Raw genomic sequence first — 27,419 nt, 5'->3', positions numbered from 1 at the left:
CCCTTTGTCACAGTGTGCTACCTAGGGTCACCTCCGGGGGCCAAGTAGGAATTTTTGGCAGTGAAGCAATTTGGGCTCGCATTGGCCGTTTTTACACCGACTCCTTGCAACTAGCTGGAGATGGGCTCCTACTGGGGCCATACCCCTCATAGTCACTGGGGGCAGGAAGGGGCGTAAAGGACCATTGAACTTACCTGAACGGTCTTCTCGCTGCACTGTGAGGAGAGTCCAATGTGGGTTGTTCTTCAGCCTCATTGGCAGGGACTGAGTTAAAAATTAACATAATTATTATGTCCCGCCCCCCTCTGCCTCCTCAGGTTCAGTCAAGAAAACGAAGGAATAGTGTAAACAAACCAATTTTATTAACTAAGAAGTTAAACTGGTAACGAACTGAACCCCTGGGCCAAGAAGCCGGGAGGGTTTGGACTCTCCTCACAGTGCAGCGAGAAGACCGTTCAGGTAAGTTCAACGGTCCTTCTCCCCTGCACTGTTCGGAGAGTCCAATGTGGGATATACCCAAGCAAACCAACTAGGGCGGGATAGGCTGGACCAGGGGTGTCTGAACACAAACCCGTTGCAGCACTCTGTGACCGAATGCCGCTTCCGATGAAGCGAATGAGTCTATACGGTAGTGTCTGATGAAAGTCGTGGGGGCCGCCCAGGTTGCGGCCCGACAGATGTCATCGATCGACGCCTGTGTGTTCCAGGCGGCTGTGGTGGCTGCACTTCTGGTAGAGTGAGCCGTGATTGTCCTTGGCAAAGGTGTCCCACGTGTCCTGTATGCCTCCATGATGCAGGACCGGATCCATTGGCTGATAGTTTTAGAGGACACCTTGTTGCCCATGGATCCTGGGAAGAAGGAAACGAATAATGCTTCTGATTTCCTGAAAGAGCTGGTCCGTCGAATGTAAATCTTTAGAGCTCTACAGACGTCCACTTTGTGCCAGCGTAAGACTGACGGGTGTGAGCCATGGGTACAGAAGTCCGGTAATATTATGTCCTGGGATCTATGAAATCTTGTGTTGACCTTCGGCAGAAAGCTGGGATCTAACCGAAGAGTAACCCGATCTGGGTGGAACACGCAAAGGTCCGGCCGGACTGACAATGCCGCGAGTTCCGACACCCTGCGAGCAGATGTGATGGCCACTAAGAACGCTACTCTGATTGATAGAAGGCGAAGCGTGATTTCTCTCAGTGGTTCAAAATGAGGTCCTGTAAGGGCCCGTAAGACCAAAGTCAAATCCCAGGATGGGAAGTGATGGATAACTGGAGGAGAAAGATTCGAGGCTCCTCAGAGAAAGTCTTTAACCCATGGATGATGGGAAATCGGTCGAAGGGGGTCTGGTCTTAAGACCGTGGCAATAGCTGCCACCTGCCTGCGAAGGGTGTTTGGGGTCAGCCCTTCGTCCAGCCCCTTCGGTAGGAAGTCTAATAGATGTAAGATGGAGGCTGAGCGAGGGGGGATCTCTCGAGCTCTGCAGAATCTACAAAACGCTGCCCATGTCGCTTGATAAATGCGAGTCGTTGACGGGCGTCGAGCCGATTGGATGGTATGGATGACCTTTTCCGACAGGGATTCTGCCCTCAAGCGGTCCCCCTCAATCTCCACACGGCAAGCCTCCACCACTGAGGGTCTGGGTGCACCAACGACCCCTGGGTGAGGGAGAGTCTGTGGTATGGGATCCTCCATGGCGGGGAGGTTGAGAGGTCCATCAAGTCCGCAAACCATGGTCGTCTGGGCCAAAAGAGGGCGACGAGAATCACCTCCGCCTGCTCCGAGAGTATCTTGGAGACTACCCTGGGTAGAAGGCAAGTCGGAGGGAAGGCGTAGAGTAGACCCCTTGGCCATGGGGAGAGGAGCGCATTGATACGGTCGGCTCCCGGGCACGGGAACCGGGAGTAGAATCGGGCCACTTGGTTGTTGAGGTGGGTCGCGAACAGGTCCACTACCGGTTCCCCATAACGGTGTATAATGTCCTGGAAAACCTCCGGGTTCAATGACCGGGTCGATGGTTGTGCGGCTCAACCAATCTGCCTGGGTGTTGTCTGATCCTGAGATGTGTTCTGCTTGGATCGAGACCAGGTGTGTTTCCGCCCAAGACATCAGGGAGTGAGCTTCCTCCATCAAACGGCCCAACCTCGTACTCCCCTGATGATTTATATGGGCCCTTGTTGCTACGTTGTCCGTCATGACGAGGACATGCTGTCCCTCTACCCAGTCTTTGAAGGAGTGGAGTGCCTTGAAGACTGCCCTTAGTTCTAGCAAGTTGATATTGGGGTCCCTCAGGTCATCTGCTGTCCAGAGACCCTGGGCCACTCTGGAGCCGCAATGTGCTCCCCAGCCGGAGAGGCTCGCATCTGTAGTGATCGTCACCTCCCGATGGTGTAGGAAGGGAGAGCCTCTGGTCAGCGCTTGGGACGTCCACCAGGGCAGAGAGTGATGGACAGGTAACGTGAGACGTACCTGGTGTTTGGAGTGGCTCATGCGTGCTCTTTGGAAGGGGAGGAGGAGCCATTGAAGCGGGCGGGCGTGCAGCCGCGCCCATGGGACGATGCTGATGCAGGAGATGAAGACTCCCAGCAGCTGGGATAGAAGGGCCAAGGGGACCCTGGTGCGGTGCTGAATAGAAGCTATCAGCGTCCTCACCCTCTGCTGCCTCTCTGATGACAGGTAAACGATTCCGGCTGCAGAGTCTATCAGAGTTCCCAAATGTAAGAGCTGTTTGGTTGGATTCAGGTGGCTTTTCACATAGTTGATCGTGAAACCACAGGTCTCTAGAGAACGTATTGTCCGTTGTAGATCTAGTCTGGCCTGTTGAGGGCTGCTGGACAAGATGATTACGTCGTCCAGGTAGGCCATGAGACGAATGGATCTGGTTCTCAGGTCGGCTGTCAGTACATCCAGAAGCTTGGTGAAAGCTCTGGGGGCCGATGAAAGTCCGAAGGGCATTGCCCTGTACTGGAAATGATGGTCCTGTATACAAAAGCGGAGGAAACGTCGATGATGTGGATGAACTGGTACGTGCAGGTACGCCTCTTTGAGGTCGATGGAGGTCATCCAGTCGTGGTGTCGGATGGATGCCAGGATTGACTGTAAGGAATGCATCTTGAAACGTTGGTAGCGAACGTAGATGTTCAGCTGCTTGAGGTTGAGAATCAGGCGGTAGCCGCCGGACGTCTTGGGGACCAAGAACACGATAGAGTAGAACCCCTGTCCTTGTTGATGTACTGGCACCGGTTCTATTGCCCCAATGTCCAACAGCTGTTGTACTTCCCTGGCAATCAGGGAACGTCTTGGTTGAGATAGCGACGGGCATTGTAGGAATCTGTCCGGAGGAGTCTGTAGGAAGTTGATGCGCAGACCGTTCTTCACGGTATCTAGCGCCCAAATGTCGGTGGAAATAGCCGCCCAAGAGCCTGAGAAGGACTGCACGCGTCCACCGATGGGTACCTGGATGGGTAAGTCATTTTTGTTTTTGGTACCCTCCTCTGTTCCCGCCCCGAAAGGATCTGCGGGGCTGTTGGAACTGTCGGTTCCTGTCTCCGTAACCTGTTCTGTCGGACCTGAAGGATGGCTGCGTGTAGGAGCTCTGTCCATATGGCCTGGTGTTTGAGGCCGCGGGCGCGGCCGTGTCCGCTCGAAAGGGCTGCCTTCTGTAGTATGGGGCCGCCCGCCTGTCTTGCCTCCTCGCCGACCTTGGCAGCACCTTTTTCTTGTCTTTATCCTCGATCAAGACTTTGTCTAGTGATTCTCCAAAAAGTGTGGTCCCTTGGTAGGGCGCGGTTGCAAGACGCCATTTCGATTTGGCGTCTGCTTGCCAAGAGCGGAGCCATATTAGGCGTCGAGTGGAAAGGTTGGTAGCCATCGCCCTGGATGAAAACCTAGAAGCAGACAAGGTGGCATCGGCGGAGAACTCCGTGGAGGCGATCAATTTATTAATGTCTTGGCGAAGGCGAGCGTCCTCCGGGCCCAGCCTGGGGAGGATGTCTCGAAGCCAAAGGATTGAGGCCCGGTTGAAGAAGGAGGCTGCCATAGCAGCTCTCAAGGACCAGGCGCATAGCTGGTGCATTCTCCGGATCAGGTTCTTGGCCTTCCTATCGTCGGGCCGCAAACCATCCGCCATCTCCGATGGAACCAGGGCATTGGAAATTAGTGAGGTAACCGGGGTATCCACAGCCGGGTATTGGAGCAAATTCTCTATTTCTGGATCGAAGGAGTAAAGCTTCTTGTCCAGAGCTGAGGGACCCAGAGCTGCTGCTGGTTGCTGCCAGGGCCTCTTTATGTTTTCTGCAAATATCGGCACTGCAGGGATAGTTTCTGAGTCCCTTTGAGGCTCATTAATGAGTCTGGAAGCGGGTAATGTGCCCACATCCTGGTCAGCCGTCTTTTGGGCACTGGTCAAAGTTAGTGTGGTTCTGGCCTTATTTAGGAGAACTCTGAAAAGGGGTGCCTTGAATAAGCCTGCTAGTACAGGCTGTTCTGGTAAGGTGGCTTCATCCCCCGACAGCTCATTCTCTGGGTCTGAAAAGGCCTCTCTGAACTCTTGCTCCTCCTGAAAGGAGTCATGCAGGGAAGGTGCAGGTGCAGGAGCTGACCAGATATCCTGCCTGCTGGGGCAAGGTGGCAGTGGGGATTGATGTTGTTGTTGGGCCCCAATTGCTATGCCCTGTGCATAAGCTGAAGCAATCATGTCTTGTACCGAGGGAGACATGGCTTGCCAGTTATCTGTAGAGCCCCTGAGCCCTGCTGCTGTGGGCGTGAATGTGGCTGTAGCTGCTGGAGGTTGAGAGGCAGGCCTGCTCCATTCTAATCTCTGAAATCCCTCAGATGGTGGGGGGGCACTTAATGGGTGGTCTGGTGAAAGACCCCCAGCGCTTTGAAAAGGAGGCCCCTCGAAGGTGGCCGATGACAGGGGAGGAGGACCCAGCGGGCTTTGATAAACGGGTGGAATAACCATGGCTGAGGGGCTAGGCCCCTGTCTCGGTTTTGCTTTGTCCAGCTGGGCCTCGAGGGCCTTTATTTTCTTCTCAGCCTCCTTTAGTGCATTGGAGGACTGAGAGCTCTTCCCCTTAGATTTTTAGCTGGGCCCCTTGTCCTTACTTTTATTCTTGGAGGAGGAGGGCACAGGAGCGCTGGGACTGGATTGAGACATGTTTGGAACAACACCGAGCCAAAAACACGAGGTTACTGCTTAAAGGCAAGTAAAATGGTGGACTAGGGAAGCTGGTGTCCCCTAAATAACACGTCATCTGTTTTTCCTGCTCGTGATTGGCTGGATACCAGGTAGAAACCCATAATAGCTTCGTTGTCCTGGCAACGCCCTGAAGCAAGATGGCGGCCCTGGGATAGGCTGAAAAGAGCCTAGTCACTCTGACCCCTTATCAGACAAGATGGCGGCCGTGACGTCAGGTGGGAAAAGCTCTGCTTTTCAAACGGCCGGAGGGGGACTCAGAGGCTTTGGCCCTGCGCCAAAATGGCGGGCGCAACTTCGGGCAGCTCGGCAATCACCTTCTGCACCCCCCCTTCAATTCCTTCCATCGCTGCTCCTCTGAGCGATCGGGAAAACGTTGGCTGCAAAGGGCCTCCGAACAGCTGATCTTTTTTTCCTTTACCATTGCTGATCGGCAGGAACGCTGTCTGGGAGCCGCTGGGATCGCCTTACAGCTGATTTCCCCCCATGGGAAAATTCTGTGTGCTGATTGCTCCTCTGATCGGTAAGAACCGATACTCGGAGACTCGTTGCGCTGGAAGAGTGGTTGGGGGGGGGGGTCTGATCGCGGGCGTCAGGGACCCCAATCCAGCGATCCCTTTCAGCAAGGCAATACTCCGGATAGCAGTGGCCTCTCAGGGATTGAAGAGATGGAGAACAATACCCCGGAGGGCAGTGGTTCTCGAGATCCAGGTCTTCCTCCTATAGAGAAAGGGAAAAAAAGGAGAAAAATTATTGTTAGCAAACATCCTATAAATCTCACATACTGTGAGAAGAAAACTCATAGTCCCTACACTATGACTGAGTTTTTAAGACTGAACCTGAGGAGGCAGAGGGGGGCGGGACATAATAATTATGTTAATTTTTAACTCAGTCCCTGCCAATGAGGCTGAAGAACAACCCACATTGGACTCTCCGAACAGTGCAGGGGAGAAAGGGGCGTTAGCAGCAACTGTGCAATCTCCTTTAGGGCACCTTTTGGAAGGTGATGGATGGCCATTTGCCAGAACTACAGGGCTGAGCCGGCCTGGGTGCTGGAGGCCGCCCTTGGGGCTCGCTGGCCAGGGCCTCCCAGAGACTGGGGGTGAGCCGTCCCGCATGTCAAGGGGCATGGCATGGGGAGGGGGGGGGAAGGAACCCCTTCCCCTCGCCTAAGCAAGGAGCTTTTGCCCAATATTTGCTTAGAAAGGTTTTGGTAAGGATTTCCGCCCTGTTTTGGTTCTCACCTCTGCAGGTCTATTAAACATAAATCAATAAAGTGACCCATTTAACCCAGCCACTGTGTCCATGTGTTATTCCGACTCCACTTGATTCTTGCCTCACCAGCTTAATCTTTTGCATGCAATTTCTTGCAGTTAGGTCTATGGTATTTTTACACACATGATTTATTTACTTAGAAAATCTATATACCTACTCTTTTAACAATTCAGGATGAATTACAGACACACTTAGAAAAAACATTCAATTATACTTTACGATATAATTGACATAATAATATCATACAAAAGCCTGGAAAAGTACTTATTTATTTTATTTATTTAACAAATTTATATAACCACCCATGTATAGTATATGACAATCATACTTGAGCAATAAAGTTTACCTTTATTAGCAGCAAAAAGCATGTTGGCAGCCCCATCGGTACAAAGTGCTGTCAAAGGAATTGGAGGATGTTTTGTGTAAGGCAGAATTTCTTTCAGTAGTTCTCCCTTTACAAAGAGAAATATAATGACACTTCAGGAAATCAGAATTTTCTGCAATTGGGACTTGCGCATTGCATGAGTCACACCCATTTTCCTACCTAAGAACAACAAAAAATTATTTTATCCATTAAATTGGCTTGCAGCAAAAACTGCAGGCAGGCGGTAGGGAAAGCAAGTAAGATGCTTGGCTGCATAGCTAGAGGTATAACAAGCAGGAAGAGGGAGATTATGATCCCGCTATATAGATATTGACAAAATTGAACCGGTCCAAAGACGGGCTACAAGAATGGTGGAAGGTCTTAAACATAAAACGTATCAGGAAAGACTTAATGAACTCAACTTGTATAGTCTGGAGGACAGAAGGGAAAGGGGGGACATGATCAAAACATTTAAATATGTTAAAGGGTTAAATAAGGTCCAGGAGGGAAGTGTTTCTAATAGGAAAGTGAACTCAAGAACAAGGGGACACAATCTGAAGTTAGTTGGGGGAAAGATCAAAAACAACATGAGAAAATATCATTTTACTGAAAGAGTAGTAGATCCTTGGAACAAACTTCCAGCAGACGTAGTAGATAAATCCACAGTAACTGAATTTAAACATGCCTGGGATAAACATATATCCATCCTAAGATAAAATACAGAAAATAGTATAAGGGCAGACTAGATGGACCATGAAGTCTTTTTCTGCCATCAGACTTCTATGTTTCTATGTTTCTATGTTTCTATGTTTCTGTCTACTTCCTTCCAAATTATACTGTACTCAACATACTGCACTGGGTTCATGCATCACACTAAGCTAAGGCTTTTTAATACAATGTTTGTTGTTCAAGTAGAAAGACCTGATTTGCACATTAGACATAAACTACTGCTCACAAACAAAAACACTGGGTTCATACAGTATATGTCATAGCCAGCTCAGACTCTAGTGAGGATGCCAACAATAGGCACCCAATTCCTGTGTCGCTGCCAGATATCCAGGAGGCAGCTGCCATCAATCTCCCAGTACTTGATCCCAGTGCAAGGGTTCACCATGCAAATCAGGGAACAAAGGTGCTCAGCAAGGACCCTCACAAGAAAGGACTGGACACTTTCAAGTGAGCAATGCTGGGCTTGCTTCAATGAACTATTGGAATTCATTGAAGGAATTATTGAGTCTGTCATCCGCACCTCTATAACTGTCTGGTTTGGTTCTGCAACCGAATAAGACAGACACAGACTTCAGAGGATAATCAGAACTGCAGAAAAAAGCAATTGCTGCCAACCTGCCTTCCATTGAGGGCCTGTATACTGCACGAGTCAAAAAGAGGGTGAGGAAAATATTTACAGACACCTCACATCCTGGACACAAACTGCTTCAACTCCTACCCTCAAAACGACACTATAGAGTACTGCACACCAGAACAACTAGACAAAAGAACAGTTTTTCTCAAATGCCATCACTCTGCTAAACAAATAATTCCCTCAACACTTGTTAAACTATTTACTAAATCTGCACTACTATTAATCTTCTCATCGTTCCCATCACCCATCTCCTCCCACTAATGATTGTATGAATGTAACTTTGTTGCTTGTATCCTTACAATTTATATTGACTGGTTCCTAATATGATTATATGTTTATTTTTATCCAGACTATCATTAAATGTTTTACTTTATGATTCTTGACACATTTTTCTTTTATATACACTGAGAGCATATGAACTAAGACAAATTCCTTGTGTGTCTAATGACACTTGGCCAATAAAATTCTATTCTATTTTATGAAAGAAGAGCAGCCAGCTGAAGCCTCCTTATCGACAACACCTGTCTGGTTACTCAGATTTTGTATGCCTTGTCTCCTGTCTTCACTTGACTACTCTAGGCCTTGGATTTGGAATTCTCTTAAGGCAAGCTTGCTAGATATTTGAGGATTTGATTTCTCTAATGTATACATGGGTGTTTGCACTGGCATTTCTTTGCTACATGTTCATTTGTTCATCAGACCTCTCCGTTAAATTTGGAACCACTTTCCTATGTCTTTCCAAAGGTGTAGACTGAGACAGGGCAAAAATATATCATTTTAAGCTAAAGCCAAAAGAACCACCATTGGTATAGAAAAAGGCAAATACCATTGACCATGGTATCCTTCTGCGCCAGCTGGAGGGGCTGGGAGTGGGAGGTACTGTCCTTCAGTGGTTCTCCTCCGACCTCTACGGTCGGTCGCAGTCGGTGTTAGTGGGGGGTCAGAGGTCGACCTCTAGGCTTCTCCCTTGTGGGGTGCTTCAGGGGTCGGTCTTCTCCCCCCTGCTATTTAATATCTACATGAAACCGCTGGGCGAGATCATCCATGGGCATGGGGTGAGATATCATCAGTACGCTGATAATACCCAGTTGTACATCTCCACCCCATGTCCAGTCAACGAAGCAGTGAAAGTGGCTGGAGGCTGTTAGGGTCTGGATGGGTGTCAACAGACTCAAACTCAACCCTGATAAGACGGAGTGGCTATGGGTTTTGCCTCCCAAGGATAATTCCATCTGTCTGTCCATTACCCTGGGAGGGGGGGAATTACTGATCCCCTCAGAGAGGGTCTGCAACTTGGGCGTCCTCCTCGATCCACAGCTTACATTAGAGAACCATCTTTCAGCTGTGGTGAGGGGGGCGTTTGCCCAGGTTTGCCTGGTGCACCAGTTGCGGTCCTATCAGGACCAGGAGTCCCTGCTCACAGTCACTCATGCCCTCATCACCTCGAGGATCGACTACTGTAATGCTCTCTACATGGGGCTACCTTTGAAGAGTGTTCGGAAACTTCAGATCGTGCAGAATGCAGCTGCGAGAGCAATCATGGGCTTCCCTAGGTATGCCCACACTCTGCAGTCTGCATTGGTTGCCAATCAGTTTCCGGTCACAATTCAAAGTGTTGGTTATGACCTATAAAGCCCTTCATGGCATCGGACCAGAATATCTCCGGGACCACCTTCTGTCACACGAATCCCAGTGACCAGTTAGGTCCCTCAGAGTTGGCCTTCTCTGGGTCCCGTTGACTAAACAATGCCGTCTGGCGGGACCCAGGGGAAGAGCCTTCAATGTGGCAGCCCCAACCCTCTGGAACCAGCTCCCCCCGGAGATTAGGATTGCCCCCATCCTCCTTGCCTTTTGTAAACTCCTTAAGACCCACCTCTGCCGTCAAGCATGGGGGATATAGTTTATGTATGGTATGTTGTGTGTATGTTTTTTAAATAATGGGTTTTTAGTTTTTTAAATATTAGATTTGTATTTGTATCTGCGGAGAGGGGCGGCATACAAATTTAATAGATAGATAGATAGATAGATAGATAGATAGATAGATAGATAGATAGATAGATAGATAGATTTATATGTTTGGGCGACAACAGAAAAAACATGGAAGATGTAGAAAACTCTTTCAACTGAATGAAAACGTTGAAACTTTTCTTCATTACTTCACTCCAGTTCCATAAAAGAACTTACCGTAATGCTCCATAGATAAATGAAGCCATCTTCATGTGCTGAGGCAAGTATGGGTACAGAACAATAATAATCATTTTTTGCAACTGATGATACTTTGGGTATTGTTTCTTTGCTTCTGGAAGGAATTGGAAGCTTTGCATGGTCTAAAGCAAATGATAATTCATCAACCAAGCATATTCATATTTTTCTTTCCTTAAAATAACTTGTTTCTCATGTTCTGTCATGACATGTATTAGCATACTATATTTCCACTATTTACTTACATTTTATTGACATAAAATCCACCATGAGTGTTATTACATAAATAATCAAGACTCTATCAAGTCAAATGTAATCCATGTTGACTTAATGGAAAGGCTTGGAATGGAATGTACTCCTGTTGACCCCATGAAGTCAAGAACATGTAGTTGGCAACAACATGAAAACAGTATGCCATTGTTTTTTCCCCAGATATTTTTTTCAACTTTTGAGTTTCCTGGGATTTCATAGTGATTTTTCCATTAAATCAATTTCAACCCTGTGTAGCTTTTCAAGATTAAGGTTAAGATGTGTGTTATGAAATAAATTCTTCAATTTTTTTCCCTTTGGAATTCAATAATTTGTGGAAATTACTCCTTTGCTTTCTGAAGGAGAAGAATATGGAGGGTTTTTTAAAAAAGCAGAACATGATTCAATATTCATGCTTTTCTTTCTTTGAACATAATTATTTGTCATGTCATATCATTAGATTTATCTATGCCCATCTTTCAAGCACTTCAGTGCTTCTGATACAGAAGTATTAATTGCAATTTTCCTTGTCCATCATTGAAGTAATCTCAAATAAACTAGCTGTTGCAGTTTTTAAAAGAGTTTCTTAAACACTCTCAGAAATACAGCTTATTGTCTAAAGGAACTAAAATTACTGTGATTCATACCTGAACGATTTGAGTCTCTTACAACATTAATCTGAAATCAAACAACAAAAATTTAGAAAGTATTTTTTTCCCAAACAAATTCAAACTTAAATTAATCCTACTGATTACTTTCATCTTTTTTCATGTTCTCATAATTAAATAAAACTTGATTTTTTCAGATGTGCACAAGGTGAGGTAAATGCTCTTCTAGCCTGCATTAATGGGCTTTGAGAATTTAAAATGGTCCAAATAATTACATTTCCAAATTCAGACACTTCAAAATCCCATGTGCTTACTAAAGTTTTCAGTATTTATTTATTTATTTATTTATTTGTCAAACATGTATAGGATAGTAATAGTTTGTATAAACATATCATAAGTAAAAAAAGTAACGATAAAAGAGGACAGTAGAGGAGTAGGACAGGGATGGTAAGCACAGTGGTACGCCTATGCACACCCCTTATAGACCTCTTAGAAATGGGGAGAGGCTGACTGTAGACAGTCTAAGGTTAAAGTTTTGGGGGTTTGGCAGTTGACAGGAGAAGGATTTGATATGGCACTTCATATTTTGATCACTTGTTGTCGGTTAGACATTGGTTATCCAATCATGCAGTGGTCCAGAGATGCCATAGGATTTTGTAGTTTGTCGTGTACTACTGCATCAAAGGCTTTACAAAAACCTATGTAAATTGTGTCTATTGTTTTACCCTGATTGAGTTGGGTAGTCCATATGTTTTTGCAATGTAAGAGTTGCAGATTACAGGATAATTTTTCCCTGAAACCAAATTGAGTGCTGGAGAGTAGGTTATTAATTTCTTAGTGGACTGTAATGGATTGGTTTATGATTGATTCCATGACTTTGCAGGTGACGCAACCCAAAGAGATTGGTCTGTAATTTTCAAAGTTACTTGGATCTCCTGTTACCCATACCCAAATATTGGGTAACAGTCTATCCTCCATACTAATCTATCCAGGCTTAATGCTCTGGGGAATCCAGAGCATGATACCATGATCTTTCAAGACTGAAGTTCAGCCAAGGTTGTGGAAAGCTTTTTTAAGAAGCATGCACATAGTCCATCAAGTCCAATAGACAGAGATGGTTTTAGGTTGCGTAATGCCTTTCTAATGTTATCTTCAATAAAATTATGGGTTTTTAAATTAGTTTTAATATTGGATTTGTATCATATTGTATTTTGTTGCTGTTGTGAGCTGCTCCGAGTCCTCGGAGAGGGGTGGCATACAAATCTAACAAATTATTATTATTATTATTATTATTATTATTATTATTATTATTAATGTATGGAACTCACTATCTGATTCTGTAGTATCATCACCGTGGTTAGATTATCCACGGTTGACCTCACCAAATTCTTAAGAAGTCAGTAAGGGGTGTGCATAAGCGCCCCACTGTGCTTATCATCCCTGTCCTACTGTTCTATTGTCCTCTTTTATCGTTACATTTTTTACTTACGTTATGTTTATACAAACTATTACTATCCTGTACATGTTTGACAAATAAATAAATAAATAAATACATACATACATACATACATACATACATACATAGAACTTTAGTAAGCACGTGGGATTTTGGAGTGTCTGAATTTGGGAATGTAATTATTTGGAACATTTTAAATTCTCAAAACTGAATGCCTTTGTATAATCAATGAAGCACATAGTTATTTATTTTTGGTATTTGACTTTCTCAAACATCCAGCATGGATCAGCAGATCAGCAATAGCCCATGTGCATCAACAATAATTTATTACTTTATTAAGATCAGTTCAAATATCACAGACTAATGCAGAAGATTTTTGGTAAGCTTTGAACCTTCATCATGATTAACAGTAAACGAAATAAAGACAAAAGAGCTGTCTCAATCTTAAAGCCATAAAAAATCTATATTTAGTCACTGCCTGCCTGAGGACAGAATGCACTCTCCTTGTCCTCTGGCATACTACTGCCTCTATTTTCAGCTAACAGTGACTTCTTGTTAAGTGCAAGCTCAGAATGATGGTTTAGGGTGGCTGATATTCTGCAGTTTTGATGAACGTTGAGACACAGGTAGATAGTTATGTGAATCAGAATCTATTTATCTATTTATTTATTGATTAAATTTATTTGCTGCCCATCTTGCTGTGGTGGGGGCATTCTGGGGGTGGTGGGGGTGGTTTACAACAGTAGAATGTAAAATTATAAATAAACATAAAAATAATAATAGGAACAATGAAACAATTAAAAAATAATGAAAATTCAGGAAGTCCTTGATTTACAACAGTTGATGTGATCGTTCAAAGTCACAACGGTACTGAATAGTGACTTATGACCATTTTTCACACTTATGACCGTTACAGCATTGCCACAGTTGCCGGATGTTTGACATTTATGAGGGTTGCAGTGACCCAGGGTCATATGATTCCCTTTTGTGACCTTCTGACCAGCGAAGTCAATGGGGAAATCAAATTCACTCAATAATCATAAATTGAGAATATCTATACAGCAATATGAATTAAAAGATGGGTGGGGAAGGAGTAGGAAACATAGGGAAGGAAATGGGGCCTGCTATTAGTCTAATGTTCACCTCCAATTTGGTATTCCCCCATGGAGACCCCAAGCCCGGTACAAGTCTTCAGGCTATTATGGAAAGAAATCATGCTTTGAAATTACACTGCTTCCCTATACCCTAATCATCATTTGTGTGTATTTAGACATTTATGGTAAATCACATATACTAAACTATGGATTGTTTTAACTATGATTTGTGGAATAAACCATCAAAGCCTGGATTATATATAACTCCAAAGTAAGATAATCTAGCCCACAGGGTTAGATTAGATTAGATTTATTAGATTTGTATGCCACCACTCTCCGGAGACTCGGAGCGGCTCACAACAGCAAAACACAGTACAAATCCAATGATTAAAAAAAAACAGTTAAAACCCTTAATATAAAAAACAGTCATATATCCCAGACAAGCCATACATAAAACGGAACAGCCCAGGGGAATCAATTTCCCCATGCCTGACGGCAAAGGTGGGTTTTAAGGAGTTTGCGAAAGGCAAGGAGGGTGGGGGCAGTCCTGATCTCTGGAGGGAGTTGATTCCAGGGGGTCGGGGCCGCCACAGAGAAGGCTCTTCTCCTGGGTCCTGCCAGATGACATTGTTTCGTCGCCGGGACCCGGAGAAGGCCAACTCTGTGGGACCTAATTGGTCATGGGATTTGTGCGGCAGAAGGCGATCCTGGAGGGTTGGTCTTCTATAGGTCCCGTCGACTAGACCAGCGTTTCCCAACCGGTGTGCTGCGGCACACTAGTGTGCCGTGAGACACCGCCAGGTGTGCCGCGGCTCCTGCCCGATGCCGCGGTTTCTGGCGCTCTCCTGCTGGGCCCCAAAGAAGGAAGGCAGGAAGAAGGAGAGCTTCATTCTTCGCGCCTTTTTCCCGCCTTCCTTCTTTGGGGCCCAGCAGGAGAGCGCCAGAAACCGCGGCATCGAGCAGGAACCGGGAGGTCGGAGGCACCGGCACGGCAGCGCCCCGCCCAGCTGGAGTTTCCCTGTCGTCGTCGGCACACCTGGTCGTGTCGTCGTCGGCAAGTGTCCTTTGGGGCCCGGCGGGAGGGCACTGGCGGTGGGAGCGGGGGGGGGCGCTGCAGCAGCACAGGCAGTCGCGGGGAGATGGCGGGGGGCGGGGGTGGCGGCTGCAGCGGCCCCGGGCACCGTTCCCTGTAGGCTTTTCCACGGGCGTGCAGGGAGCTGCGGCCACCCGCCCGCCTGCCGGATTTCCCTCCGCGCGGCTGGGGAGGTGGATTCGCTGCCCCCGCCAGCCCGATCTCCCTCCAGTGGCTGGTGACGCAGATCTACCGCCCTCGCCAGCCTGATCTCCCTCCGTGGGGGGCGACGAACCGACGACCGGGGGCTGTCCGTCCGTGTTGGGTGGTGCAGGGCAGGCACAGGCAGCCCCAGGGGAGAACAAGGGAGGGAGAGAAGGAAAGAGAGAGAAAGGGAGGGAGAGAAAATTGAATGAAGGAGGGAGAGAAAGAAAGAGTAAGAAGTAGAAAGGATAGAGAAAAAGGAAGAGAAAGGGAGGGGGAGAAAGGAAAGAGGGAGGAAGGGGGGAGAGAAAATTGAATGAAGGAGGGAGAGAAAGAAAGAGTAAGAAGTAGAAAGGATAGAGAAAAAGGAAGAGAAAGGGAGGGAGAGAAAGGAAAGAGAGAGAAAGGGAGGGAGAGAAAATTGAATGAAGGAGGGAGAGAAAGAAAGAGTAAGAAGTAGAAAGGATAGAGAAAAAGGAAGAGAAAGGGAGGGGGAGAAAGGAAAGAGGGAGGAAGGGGGGAGAGAAAGAAGATATGAAGGAGGGAGAAAAAGAAAGAGAGATAGGAAGGAAAGAGGGAGAGAAAGGAATGAGAGAGAAAGGGAGGGAGAGAAAGGGAATGAAAGAGGGAGAAGGGGTGAGAGATGGAAAGGATAGACAGAAAGGGAGAGAAAGGAAAGAGAGAAAGGGAGGGAGAGGAAGGAAAGAGAGATGAGAGAGGAAAGAGGAGACAGAAAGAGAGGAAGGAAGGAAGAGAGAAAGAAAGAGGGATGGAGAGAGAAAGGAAGAGAGAGAAAGAGGGAGGGACAGAGAAATAGAGCGAAAGGGAGGAAGAGATATTTTTTTTGTCCAAACTTTTTTTAGCGCCCCCCCCTCCATGTTCCCCAGGATTTTGAAAATATGAAAAATGTGCCGCGGCTCCAAAAAGGTTGGGAAACACTGGACTAGACAGTGTTGGTTGGCAGGGCCATTCGGGAGGGCCTTCTCTGTGGCAGCCTCGGCTCTCTGGAACCAATGCCCCTGGAGATCTGTTCCGCTCCCACCCTCCTAGCCTTCTGGAAAGCCATGAAGACCTGGCTTTGCTGGCAGGCCTGGGGTCATTGAGCAATACCATCTAGCTCCGTCCAAGAAGAAATGAATGTCTTATTTTTAGGTGTTTTAATTGTTTTTTATTGTTTTAAATTATTGTATGCTGGCCAGAGTCCGGAAGAGTTGGGTGGCTTAGAAATCTAATAAATGAAATGATTTACAAACCATGAATCATGGCTCATGAAAGATACTAATTTATTAAGATTCAGCTATTTTAATACCTGATTATGCTATCATTTGCAACCACTTTTTGAATACGTGACCCATAGTTTTTACTTGTGGATCTACCTTTTTAACACATTTGCACCACTACTCCCCCCCAAAAAATAACAACTGTAACAATTATTTTTTAACCATTCTCCCTTCTGAAAAGGAACATACCACCACTGAAGCACTGTCTTCTACTTCCTGTGTAGGAATATCCTCAGTCTGTGTTTCTGAATAGGAAAAAGATTCACTTGTATACCTGCATGAAAAATAAAATAAAATCCAGATAGCTCAGTGTCTGAAAATATTGAGAATATTCTTAAGAATGTATTAACCATCATATATCCTACTTTGGTTGGTTTGTTCCCCCACCCAATAAACTTACCACAAAGGCTTGTTCTAAAGTCAGTAGTTTAGAAACATAGAAACATAGAAGATTGAGGGCAGAAAAAGACCTCATGGTCCATCTAGTCTGCCCTTATACTATTTCCTATATTTTATCTTAGAATCGATATATGTTTATCCCAGGTATGTTTAAATTCAGTTACTGTGGATTTACCAACCACGTCTGCTGGAAGTTTGCTCCAAGCATCTGTACTACTCTTTCAGTAAAATAATATTTTCTCACGTTGCTTCTGATCTTTCCTCCAACTAACCTCAGATTGTGCCCCCTTGTTCTTGTGTTCACTTTCATATTAAACACACTTCCCTCCTGAACCTTATTTAACCCTTTAACATATTTAAATGCTTCAATCATGCCCCCCCCCCTTTCCCTTCTGTCCTCCAGACTATACAGATTGAGTTCATTAAGTCTTTTCTGAGAAGTTTTATGCTTAAGACCTTCCACCATTCTTGTAGCCCGTCTTTGGACCCGTTCAATTTTATCAATCTCTTTTTGTAGGTGAGGTCTCCAGAACTGAACACAGTATTCCAAATGTGGTCTCACCAGCACTCTATACAGCAGGATCACAATCTCCCTCTTTCTGCTTGTTATACCTCTAGCTATGCAGCCAAGCATTCTACTCGCTTTCCCTACCGCCTGACTGCACTGTTCACCCATTTTGAGACTGTGAGAAATCACTACCGCTATACTTAGGTTTCTAAATATTTTTTTTAAATCAGTATAACTAGCAAATATTTGGAGTGAAAGGGGAATTGAAGTCATTATTTTAATCATTCAGGACTTGAGTAATACCAGTGACAGCCTCAGATGCATATCTCCGGGCTGTAAATCAAAGAGCAAAGGAGTTTTATGGTAGACAGAAAGGATGCAGAACAAAAGCTGAGATTTGTGATGCAGATTGATGTCTGTCTTAGGATGTGCTTCGGTTTTGTGCTTTAGCTAATAACTGATGAGAGAGTGAACATGAGAAATAAAATTGACTATACTTAGGGAATGGTTCAATACCGAATGGCGAATAAGATATAGATGTGTTTAAGAGATGTATACACTGTTTAAGATATTTATACATAACTGTATAAAGAATGCTTACTGGACTTTAGAATTGCATTGGTCATGGAGATTAATATTCATATGTTTTAATATATACAGTGGTACCTCTACTTACAAACGCCTCTACCTACGAACTTCTCAAGATACAAACCGTGCGTTCAAGATTTTTTTGCCTCTACTCACTAACCATTTTCTACTTATGAACCCTCACTTCTCTCTTGGCTGCTGCTGCTGCTCTGAGCAACGGCCAAAACGGCACGTGTTGGAGGAGCTCTCTTCAGCCGCCCCATTTCCCTGCCACTATCCCCTCTAGCCCTCCGCTTCCTCCGCTCCCCACAGCTGCCCCATCCCGCTGCCAAAATCCCCCCCAGCCTACCACTTCCTTCACCCCATCTTGCTGCCAAAATCACCCCTCCAGATGCTTCTATGACGTCCCAAATCGCCTCCAAAATCATCCATCCAGATGCTTCCTATGCTGCCCCAAATCGCCTCCAAAATCACTCCTCCAGACGCTTCCTACGCCATCCCAAATCGCCTCCAAAATCACCCCTCCAAAAGCTTCCTATGCCATCCAATGGAAAAAACCCTGCAAAGACTTAGGGTTTGGAAAACATTCTTCACAGAGAGTAACAATAAAAGAGCTTGCAAGCCGGTAAGAGCTGGGAACATTATTAGTACCGGGTTAGGGCTGGAAAGAAACATTCAGAGCAAGTAAAGCAATGAAAAAAACCTTACAAAGACAGGGTTTGGAAAACATTCTTCATAGAGAGTAACAATGAAAGAGCTTGCAAGAGGGTAAGAGCTAGGAACATCATTAGCACCTGATTAGGGCTGGAAAGAAACATTTGGGGCAAGTTAGACCAATGGAAACAAAAACCTGCAAAGATTTAGGGCTTGGAAAACCTTCTTTGCAGAGAGAAACAATGAAAGAGCCTACAAGGTAAGAGCTAGGAAGATTGTTAGCAGCTAGTTAGGGCTGGGGGGAGGGAGCTATATTCAGAGTATAAAACCCAAATTATCAGCTTCTTTTAAGGAGGAAAAAGGTGTGTCTTATACTGTACTCCAAAAATACAGTATTTCATTAGTTACCATATTTTCATCGACATTTTTGTAACTCATATTTCCAGATTGACTTTCTTTTATTATTATTGGCCACAGTTATACTGAAATTAATTTACCTTTTATATTTGTTGAATTGTCTTGTGGCAAGTTGGCCATGATCAGTTGTCCCATGGCCAGTTGGCCATGGCAACTTGGACACAGTGAGTTGCCCATGGCAAGTTGTCACATTTGGTGTGAGAACATGCAGAGTAACTTTTTCCCTTAGCAAGCAGTGGCCAATAATAGTGTAAATCTGAACTGATTTATGGAGATCGAATTTGGCTATCCAATATCATATTCTGCCTAATAATTCTTATTACAAGAAACAATGGTCAAGAAACAAAGGAATGTAGAGATGTCTACACGCTCTTAGGACTACAAAATAAATTCAGACAAACTAGGAATTTACAGAATCTGACTATTCAAATATAGCTTCCCCCACTACTAGAAAGGAAAACTAATACAGCTTCTTAGCCCCACTAACATAATGCATATATGTTTTATAAAGAACTGACTTACCTCTCAGAGGTCATGTCTCGATACAGGAATAGTAACCGGTTGATTTTAAGTAATTCAGGTCTACTTGAGTGAATAGCGGGCCGAAATGTGAACCTGAAAATTAAGATACTTTGTAGTTTTTTCCACATTTGTTAGATATATTTTAAAACAGTACATTTTTCCTTCATCAAAGTATGGTCAGAATAAGTATATACTTCAAAGACTTCGTAAGTTGGTTTCATATTTTCAAATTCATGCAGTTACGGTTTCAAAATGACAGTGCAAATAATTGTCTCATCTCAAAAATTCATAGACTGCCATTGTAGATTGACCATCTCCAATTAAAAGTAAGTGAATTTATATTACTAAATCTCCAAATTTAGTGTTTTAATATTACATATAGTAGACCTACAGTGAACACAATAAAATCTATCTAAACAGCAAATACTTCTGCAAAAGTCTTGTTTGTGCTTGGGATAACTTTTTCATGTTGCTTAAAATCCCATAATTATAAGAATGAACTCTTCTGAACTTAAAAACACCCACCCACCCACCCACTCAACTATTGCAATGCGCTCTACATGGGACTACCCTTGAAAAGCATTCGGAGTCTACAACTAGTCCAGAATGCAGCCGCACAAGCTGTTGTGGGTGCACCTAGGTACACCCACATCACACCAACTCTCTGCAAGCTGCACTGGCTTCCAATATGTCTTCAGATGCAGTTCAAGGTGTTGATTATCACCTATAAAGCCCTACATGGCTTAGGGCCAGATTATCTTTGAGACTGCCTATTGCTGGACAGCTCCCAGTGACTGATAAGGGCCCACAGGGCTGGCCTTCTCTGGGTCCCCTCTGCTGAGCAGTGTCGGTTGGCAGACCACGGGGGAGGGCCTTCTCTGTAGCGCCATCAACTCTCTGGAACCATCTTCTTCCTGAGATCACTACTGCACCCCCCCTGGCTTTCTGGAAAGCCTTAAAGACTTGGCTCTGCCGGCCGGCCTGAGGCCCTTGATTAAATGATCTGTCCTTAAAAGATATGCATTAATTTATTAAGGGGTTTTAAGATGTCCTTTCTTGCTGTAGTCCACCCAGAGTCCTCCGGGAGTTGGGTGGCATATTACCTAACTACCTAACTACCTAACTACCTAACTACCTAACTAACTAACTAACTAACTAACTAACTAACTAACTAACTAACAACTAACTACGTAACTACCTACCTACCTACCTAACTAACTAACTAATAGTTGTTGTTGTTGTTGCTATTATTATTATTATTATTATTATTATTATTATTATTATTATTATTATTATTATCAACTGGTTTGGGGATTGGTTTTCAAAAGAAGACATTTACTTTGGGGCTATCAATTTCTCTCTCTTTGCAGCTTTGATTTCTTAGCCAGGGAATAAGAATTATTCATCCACTTTAGTGAGGAGGGAAGCAATCTCAATTAGCATTTTCAGGAGAAGAAGATTAAAAGAAAAACTGTTGAAGAAATAAGGGCACGGTACTGTCTGGGATCCATTCTTGTATAAATATTTTTGAAGCAGAGAAAAATGAAGCAACAAAGAAATTATTTACGGGTACCATAGTTCCAGGAGATTTGGTTTTAAAGTTCAGCTAAATAGGGTACAGAAAGCCAAAGTTATTTCTTCTGCCTTCAGTGCAGAATTTTAAAATATGCTCAAGGGAACAATTCCACTGAAAATCTTCAGGATGGAAAACACAGCTATTTCTTATATTGCAGCAAAACTAACAGACAGACTGGAATCCGACCCACTTCTGAACAAGCAAGAACAGGATAATTGGCACATTGGCTCTGCCCAAGTGAACTAAGCCTGAATGGAGGCAAATACATTGCTGAACTGCACTGCCCTTTACTGAGCCAAAGTTCCTTCCTCTATCTCACCCTTTCAGTGCCATTTGTCCGCTACTCAGGTTATGCACAGGAGACAATAATTGAGATCTTCACTTCTGGCAGTGCATTTCACTCACACTGGGGAGAGAGAACAGAATAACATCTCCTGGCTCCAGCCTTGAAGGATAGGTCATATATGGTGAGGCTGTGTTGACACAAAATGGCTGATTATCTCAGTGAAATGATTTAGCCCTGGATCCTTCCAGGGTTGCCTCAGTCAAAGAGGAAAAAGCCATGTTTGAAAAGGTCTTTGGGAAGCTATAGCTTTCTGCCACTTTTTGGTGGCAGGAGGGGGAAAAAAAATCTACGGTGGCCCAATGAAGATCAGCACAAATAGCAGAGAGAATTGGGAATATTTTATCTCTTTTTTCTGATTCTTTTTCACTCCCCCCCCCATATGTTCATCTGGGACTAGTATTAAAAGTATTATTTGTTTGTTTGTTTAATTGCTTTTTATGCCACCCACTCCCTAGGGACACTAGGCGGCTCACAACAAAAAATAAACATCAAAAATACTAAAGAACCCCTATAAAAACAGTTTAAAAACAATTAAAATAAAACAATAACTGAGAGGGAGTTCCTAGAGCAGTCCTCTTTTGTGGGATTAGTCTAGTTTGTTTCCAAGCCAAAGGTAGAATGAAAAAAAAATCTAAATCTTCTCTTTTCAAAGAATGGTTCATGTGGGGAAAAAGCCAAGTCAACCCTGGCCTGTTTTGTCGAATACTGTAACATTGTTAGTTTATGTTGACTGAATGATACTATAGTGTCATCCATGACTCAACTAAGCATATCATTATGAACAGGATTTAGAGGGATTTACCACTAATCAAGCTACAATCTTCTGATTTGTCTCTTTGTTCCAGTAGCTTATTCCTAGTTTGTTTGTTTGTTTGTTTGTTTGTTTGTTTGTTTGTTTGTTTGTTTATTTATTTATTTATTTATTTATTTATTTATTTATTTATTTATTTATTTATTTATTTATTTATTTATTTATTTATTTATTTATTTATTTATTTATTTGACTTCTATGCCGCCCAATCCTGAAGGATTCAGGGCAGCTAATACTTCTATTTCTCCTTTTCTCACATTGGGAACTGTTTTGAGGCTGGACTCTAAAACATTTATCTTGGATGACTGGACATTAGCACTGCCTCACCACATCCATTATATGATAGTGTTTTACTTACATGTGTTTGGCTTTGGCAGTTTCAAAATCCCACATGATGATAGAACCATTTGCACTTGCAGTAGCTAACAAACTGTAACCTTCTACTTTTAACAAATCAAAGCACTTCACTTCGGTCCTAGGAGGTAGCTGAAAAATACAGAAAGGAAAGCACCTGAAGGACATTGATTGGGAAAGAACAGCTGACCAATCAAAGAAAAACAACACAGAGAAAGGCAACCAAGAACTTCACAATTCCTTCCAACAATCTTTATCGATATCTAGATGAACTTATAGGAAGCAAAAATTCATTTTTTGACTGCTTACTTTTGTTGTGGACCTCAGACACAAATAACTTTCTTCGAATTATTTTCTTTCTTCATGTTTTTAGAAATTATCTAGAAATACAATAGTTCCTCACCTTTACATTTGTGTTTGTGAGATCTGTATCAATCAATAGTTGAACATCTGGGAAAAAACTATTATTTTTTTTCACATTGGGAGACAGTTTTAGGGAGATAAGTGGATAGCCTTGTAACGCAAATGATACAGCTTCAGGAAGTTCCCAAGTTATGGACATGTAAGCTTCATCTTCATTAGCCTAGTTGAACAAAGGATTGAAGATTAATTGACAATCAATCTGGCAAAATTTCTAGCCTTGTAAATTGCTTATTATATACATATTTATGTTAGAACATTTGCCCAAGATCAGCAGTAAATACTATGAACAGTTGTACTACGGTTTGATGGGGTTGGCTGCTGTGGGTTCAGGAGAACCTCTAGCTAAGATTCTGTGCAGTTCGGAAAACCCCCAAATCCCACTCCTGGCTGGCCTTGCCCACCTCTCCCATTTCCAGAGTCTCCATTGTCGCGGTGTAAGTGATTAAAGTCCGTTTGAACCTTAAACTACCGTGGAGGTGGTGGATGGAAGCTTTTAGTCATTTGTTCAAAACAAAATTTCTTTTATTATAAAAATAGAAAATAAAACATGTCTTGGTGGACAACATAACAAATACGTCTTATGATGGTGGATAGAAAGAAGAATGGAGTTTTCAGGATGAAGAAGGAAGTAATGTTAGATGTGGCAGGATATTACATCATAATAGGAGGAACTTAATAAAGCACACAGTTAACTCTTTAATTACTAAATGTCTCTGGGGCTGGCAATATTCAGCGTGACATCCATGAGGTCTGTTTTGGATGCGGGTAAGTGCAGGGCATGCACGGAGGCTCAGGGAGGATGAAAAACAGGTCTAGTGGAAGTTCAGGAATGCCTCCAGAACCTGAAGAAACTGTTTTCGCTCTCCCGGAGGCTCAAGAAAAGCTTCTGGAGCCTAGGGAGGGCAAAATGCCTCCCCACCATGGTGCCGGAGACTGACTAGGCTATGCTCATCCAGCAACTGGGCAAAGAACTCCTTGCTAACATGTTTGAAGCTCACCTCTGCTGGTTGACATCCACATCTGGACATTTCACACAATTACCTTTGGAGAGATTGACTCACTTCAAAGTAATCATTTATACAGAATACTTTGATAGTTTTAAAACTGAGACGGGTTTGAGGGCTGCACAACACATTGCTATTATTAACCAAGTTTCTGGTCAGCACAAATAATCAGGGTCAGCCAGCTGTGTGTCAGAAACTGAATGCAGCATTGCTTAGAAATGTAAGGGGATGCAGTCCAAGAGGCAGTTCTGAGCTTAACAAGCTTTTGAGGCTTAATTAATTAAATCAACTCTAACATAATGTCTTCAGGACCAATGACTGAAGTAAACATCTGGTGAAAAACATGTTTCTAAAGTTTCTTCTAAATTAGATGATTAAAAAGATAATTCCCAATAAAAATACTGCTCATAATATTTGGGAAACATTTTGCATTCTCATTTAATAGGTAGCAACATGGGGATTAAATACATTTAGTGTGTCCTTATTAAATAAATTATTAGGGACTGAAAATAGTTGTGCATCTTTTTGAGACATTTCAGAGGTTCCAACATGGTGTATATCTGCACTAAGAAAATATAAGGTTTACCTTCTCCTGAGGTTTCAGTGAGTTAAGACCAAATTGTTGTAGTTTAAAAGGGAGCTGTCAGACCTGAGCCTGATGCTTAATTCCAGAATCACTCATTTCTCTTCCGGGTTTCTGGCACGCATGTACACGCGACGATCAGCTGGTCTTTGTGCATACAGTAGTGCAGGAAACCGGAAGAGCTGTTCTTCCATTTTCCATTGTGAACATGTGCATCGGCCAGCTCATTGGTGCATGCACAGCAGTAACCGGAAGACTTGCCGACCAGCACACATGTGTACGCTGAAAACCAGAAATAGATTTTCTGGCACTCACATGGCCCCTGAGCAACTCCTCTTCTTTTTGTGGCTCAGATGAGCGTGAAGTGCTCCTTTTTCAGCACTGGGGACAGTGGGGGTAGTACGTTTATGCACTATTTATTGAATACTTAATAATTTTTTATTGTCCTCCCTTCCCTAATACCTTAGTATGATCCTTGATTACTTTTAAAATAGGAAATAATTAAATAGTATGTTTTTACCCATAAACACTTTAATCATTTTAATTATTATCTAGAACTGAACTTTCATAGCAATTAAAGAAAATTGAGCTACTTGCCTAATTTGTTATCATATTGAACCTTGTGGGTTCAGTACAAAACCTTAAAATGTTACTATGCTCCTCAACAAATAATGCTGTCTATCATTTGTCCTTTTGGTAGCTACCGTATATACTCGAGTATAAGTCGGGTTTTTTTAGCCCAAAAATGGGCTGAAAAACCCGACCTCGACTTATACTCGGGTGACTGACGGGTCACCACAAGAGGGCGCAAGCGGCTTAGGGAAAGACAGCCGTCTTTCAGCTTGAAAGAAGCGGCAACTGCCTGGTTAAGAAGGGAGAATCCACCCCGAGGCCAAACGGCTTTTTTACTGTTTAGCGCAGCGTTCGAGCGCTAAACAGTAAAAAAGCCGTTTGGTTAGGGGGTGGATTCTCCCTTCTTAACCGGGCAGTTGCAGCTTCTTTCTGTTTAGCGCAGCGTTCGAGCGCTAAACAGAAAGAAGCTTGCCGGTTAAGAAGGGAGAATCCGCCGCTTCTTTCTGTTTAGCGTAGCGTTCGAGCGCTAAACAGAAAGAAGCTGCAACTGCCCGGTTAAGAAGGGAGAATCCACCCACTAGCCAAACGGCTTTTTTCCTGTTTAGCGCTCGAACGCTGCGCTAAACAGTAAAAAAGCCATTTGGCTAGTGGGTGGATTCTCCCTTCTTAACCGGGCAGTTGCAGCTTCTTTCTGTTTAGCGCAGCGTTCGAGCGCTAAACAGAAAGAAGCTGCAACTGCCCGGTTAAGAAGGGAGAATCCACCCACTAGCCAAACGGCTTTTTTCCTGTTTAGCGCTCGAACGCTGCGCTAAACAGTAAAAAAGCCGTTTAGCTAGTGGGTGGATTCTCCCTTCTTAACCAGGCAGTTGCAGCTTCTTTCTGTTTAGCGTAGCGTTCGAGCGCTAAACAGAAAGAAGCTGCAACTGCCCGGTTAAGAAGGGAGAATCCACCCACTAGCCAAACGGCTTTTTTCCTGTTTAGCGCTCGAACGCTGCGCTAAACAGTAAAAAAGCCGTTTAGCTAGTGGGTGGATTCTCCCTTCTTAACCGGGCAGTTGCAGCTTCTTTCTGTTTAGCGCGGCGTTCGAGTGGTTGGCTCTTGCGTGCAAGCAAAGGAACCTGCCAACCACTCGAACGCCGCGCTAAACAAGAAAAAAGCCGTTTTGCTGGGGGGGGATTCTTGCTTCTTAAACCGGGAGCAGTTGCCCCCTCTCCCAAAGCGATGTCCCAAAGCGGTCTCCGGGAAGCGACCGAGGGAAAGGCAATCGTCTGCCTTTCCTTCAGCCCGAAAGAGGAGGCAAATGCCCCGCCTTCCCCCAGCCGGTTAACTTGAAGCGCTCGGTTAACCGGCTGGGGGAAGGCAGGGCATTTGCCTCCTCTTTTGAGCTGAAGGAAAGGCAGACGACTGCCTTTCCCTCGGTCACTTCCCGGAGACCGCTTTGGAACGTTGCTTTGCTTGCGCCTGCCCCTCCTACAGCGGAGAGAGGCGGCAAATGGCCAGCCCTTCCCCCACCCGCTTAGCTGAGCCCTTCGGGAAGGTGCCGCCTGTCTTCGCTGTAGGAAAGGCAGGCACATCCGAAGCGCGTGGGGAAGTGGCTGTGGGAGGCAACGACATTCCTAAGCCGGTGAGGTGTGGTGGAGGGGTGGCGAGAAGATAGAAGCAAGAATCCACCCCCCCAGCTTTCCCCCCCTCTCCCCGCAAGAAAAGGAGCCAGCCAAACACTCCAATGCCGCGCTAGAGGGGGGAAAAGCCGATGAGGTGTGTGTGTGTGTGGGGGGTGGATTCTTGCTTCTGTCTTCTCAACACCCCCTCACCCCACCTCTCGGGAAGAGAGCAACAGGAAAGGACGCGGTTTTCTTCTGCCGGGTCGAGGACAAAGCGGGTGTTGAGGGCGGCGGGCGAGCAACATTTCAGCGGGGAGAAAACCCCAAGCTGAGAGTGCCTTTTAAAATCACTCTCCTCTCAGCCTAGGCAAGCTGCCGAGAAGTGGGGTTTTCGGAGTGGGGAGGCAAAAACGCTCAGAATGTCACCACCGAGGCATTTCTCCAAGGGGCGGGGGTCCCTAAACTTTCCTTTAACCCCAGCGGACACAAAGATGGGAATGCGTGGTCCTCGCCAGCCACCCATCTGCGGGGGCTGCCTCGCGCCAAGGCAGAATTAAATTCAACAACCAAAATATTATATTTTTAAAAAACATACTTTTTTGACAGTTTGTTTGCCTTTTAAGACATCTCTCTGGCTGTGCCTAATGTCAACAATAAAAAGTTTTGCCAGGTGAATTTTTTTTTTGCCAGATTAGCTA

General features: G+C 44.5%; 1 protein-coding gene across 1 annotated transcript in view; it reads right to left on the bottom strand.

The window, feature by feature from the left end:
- Positions 1-27,419, bottom strand: part of LOC139161502 (WD repeat-containing protein 64-like) — a 59,218-nt gene that overhangs the window by 10,642 nt on the left and 21,157 nt on the right. The window contains exons 12-18 of the mRNA XM_070740703.1: positions 22,938-23,117; positions 22,539-22,666; positions 19,448-19,540; positions 16,549-16,633; positions 11,293-11,323; positions 10,379-10,521; positions 6,814-6,919 (exon numbers count right to left, since the gene is read on the bottom strand). Coding sequence (XP_070596804.1) covers positions 6,814-6,919; positions 10,379-10,521; positions 11,293-11,323; positions 16,549-16,633; positions 19,448-19,540; positions 22,539-22,666; positions 22,938-23,117 — 766 coding nt within the window. The remainder of the gene's footprint in view (positions 1-6,813; positions 6,920-10,378; positions 10,522-11,292; positions 11,324-16,548; positions 16,634-19,447; positions 19,541-22,538; positions 22,667-22,937; positions 23,118-27,419) is intronic.

Source organism: Erythrolamprus reginae, chromosome 1 (assembly GCF_031021105.1).
Source record: "Erythrolamprus reginae isolate rEryReg1 chromosome 1, rEryReg1.hap1, whole genome shotgun sequence".
Taxonomy (NCBI): domain Eukaryota; kingdom Metazoa; phylum Chordata; class Lepidosauria; order Squamata; family Dipsadidae; genus Erythrolamprus; species Erythrolamprus reginae.
The sequence above is the reverse complement of the archived record's forward strand: the minus strand, read 5'-3'. Positions and strand labels throughout refer to the sequence as shown.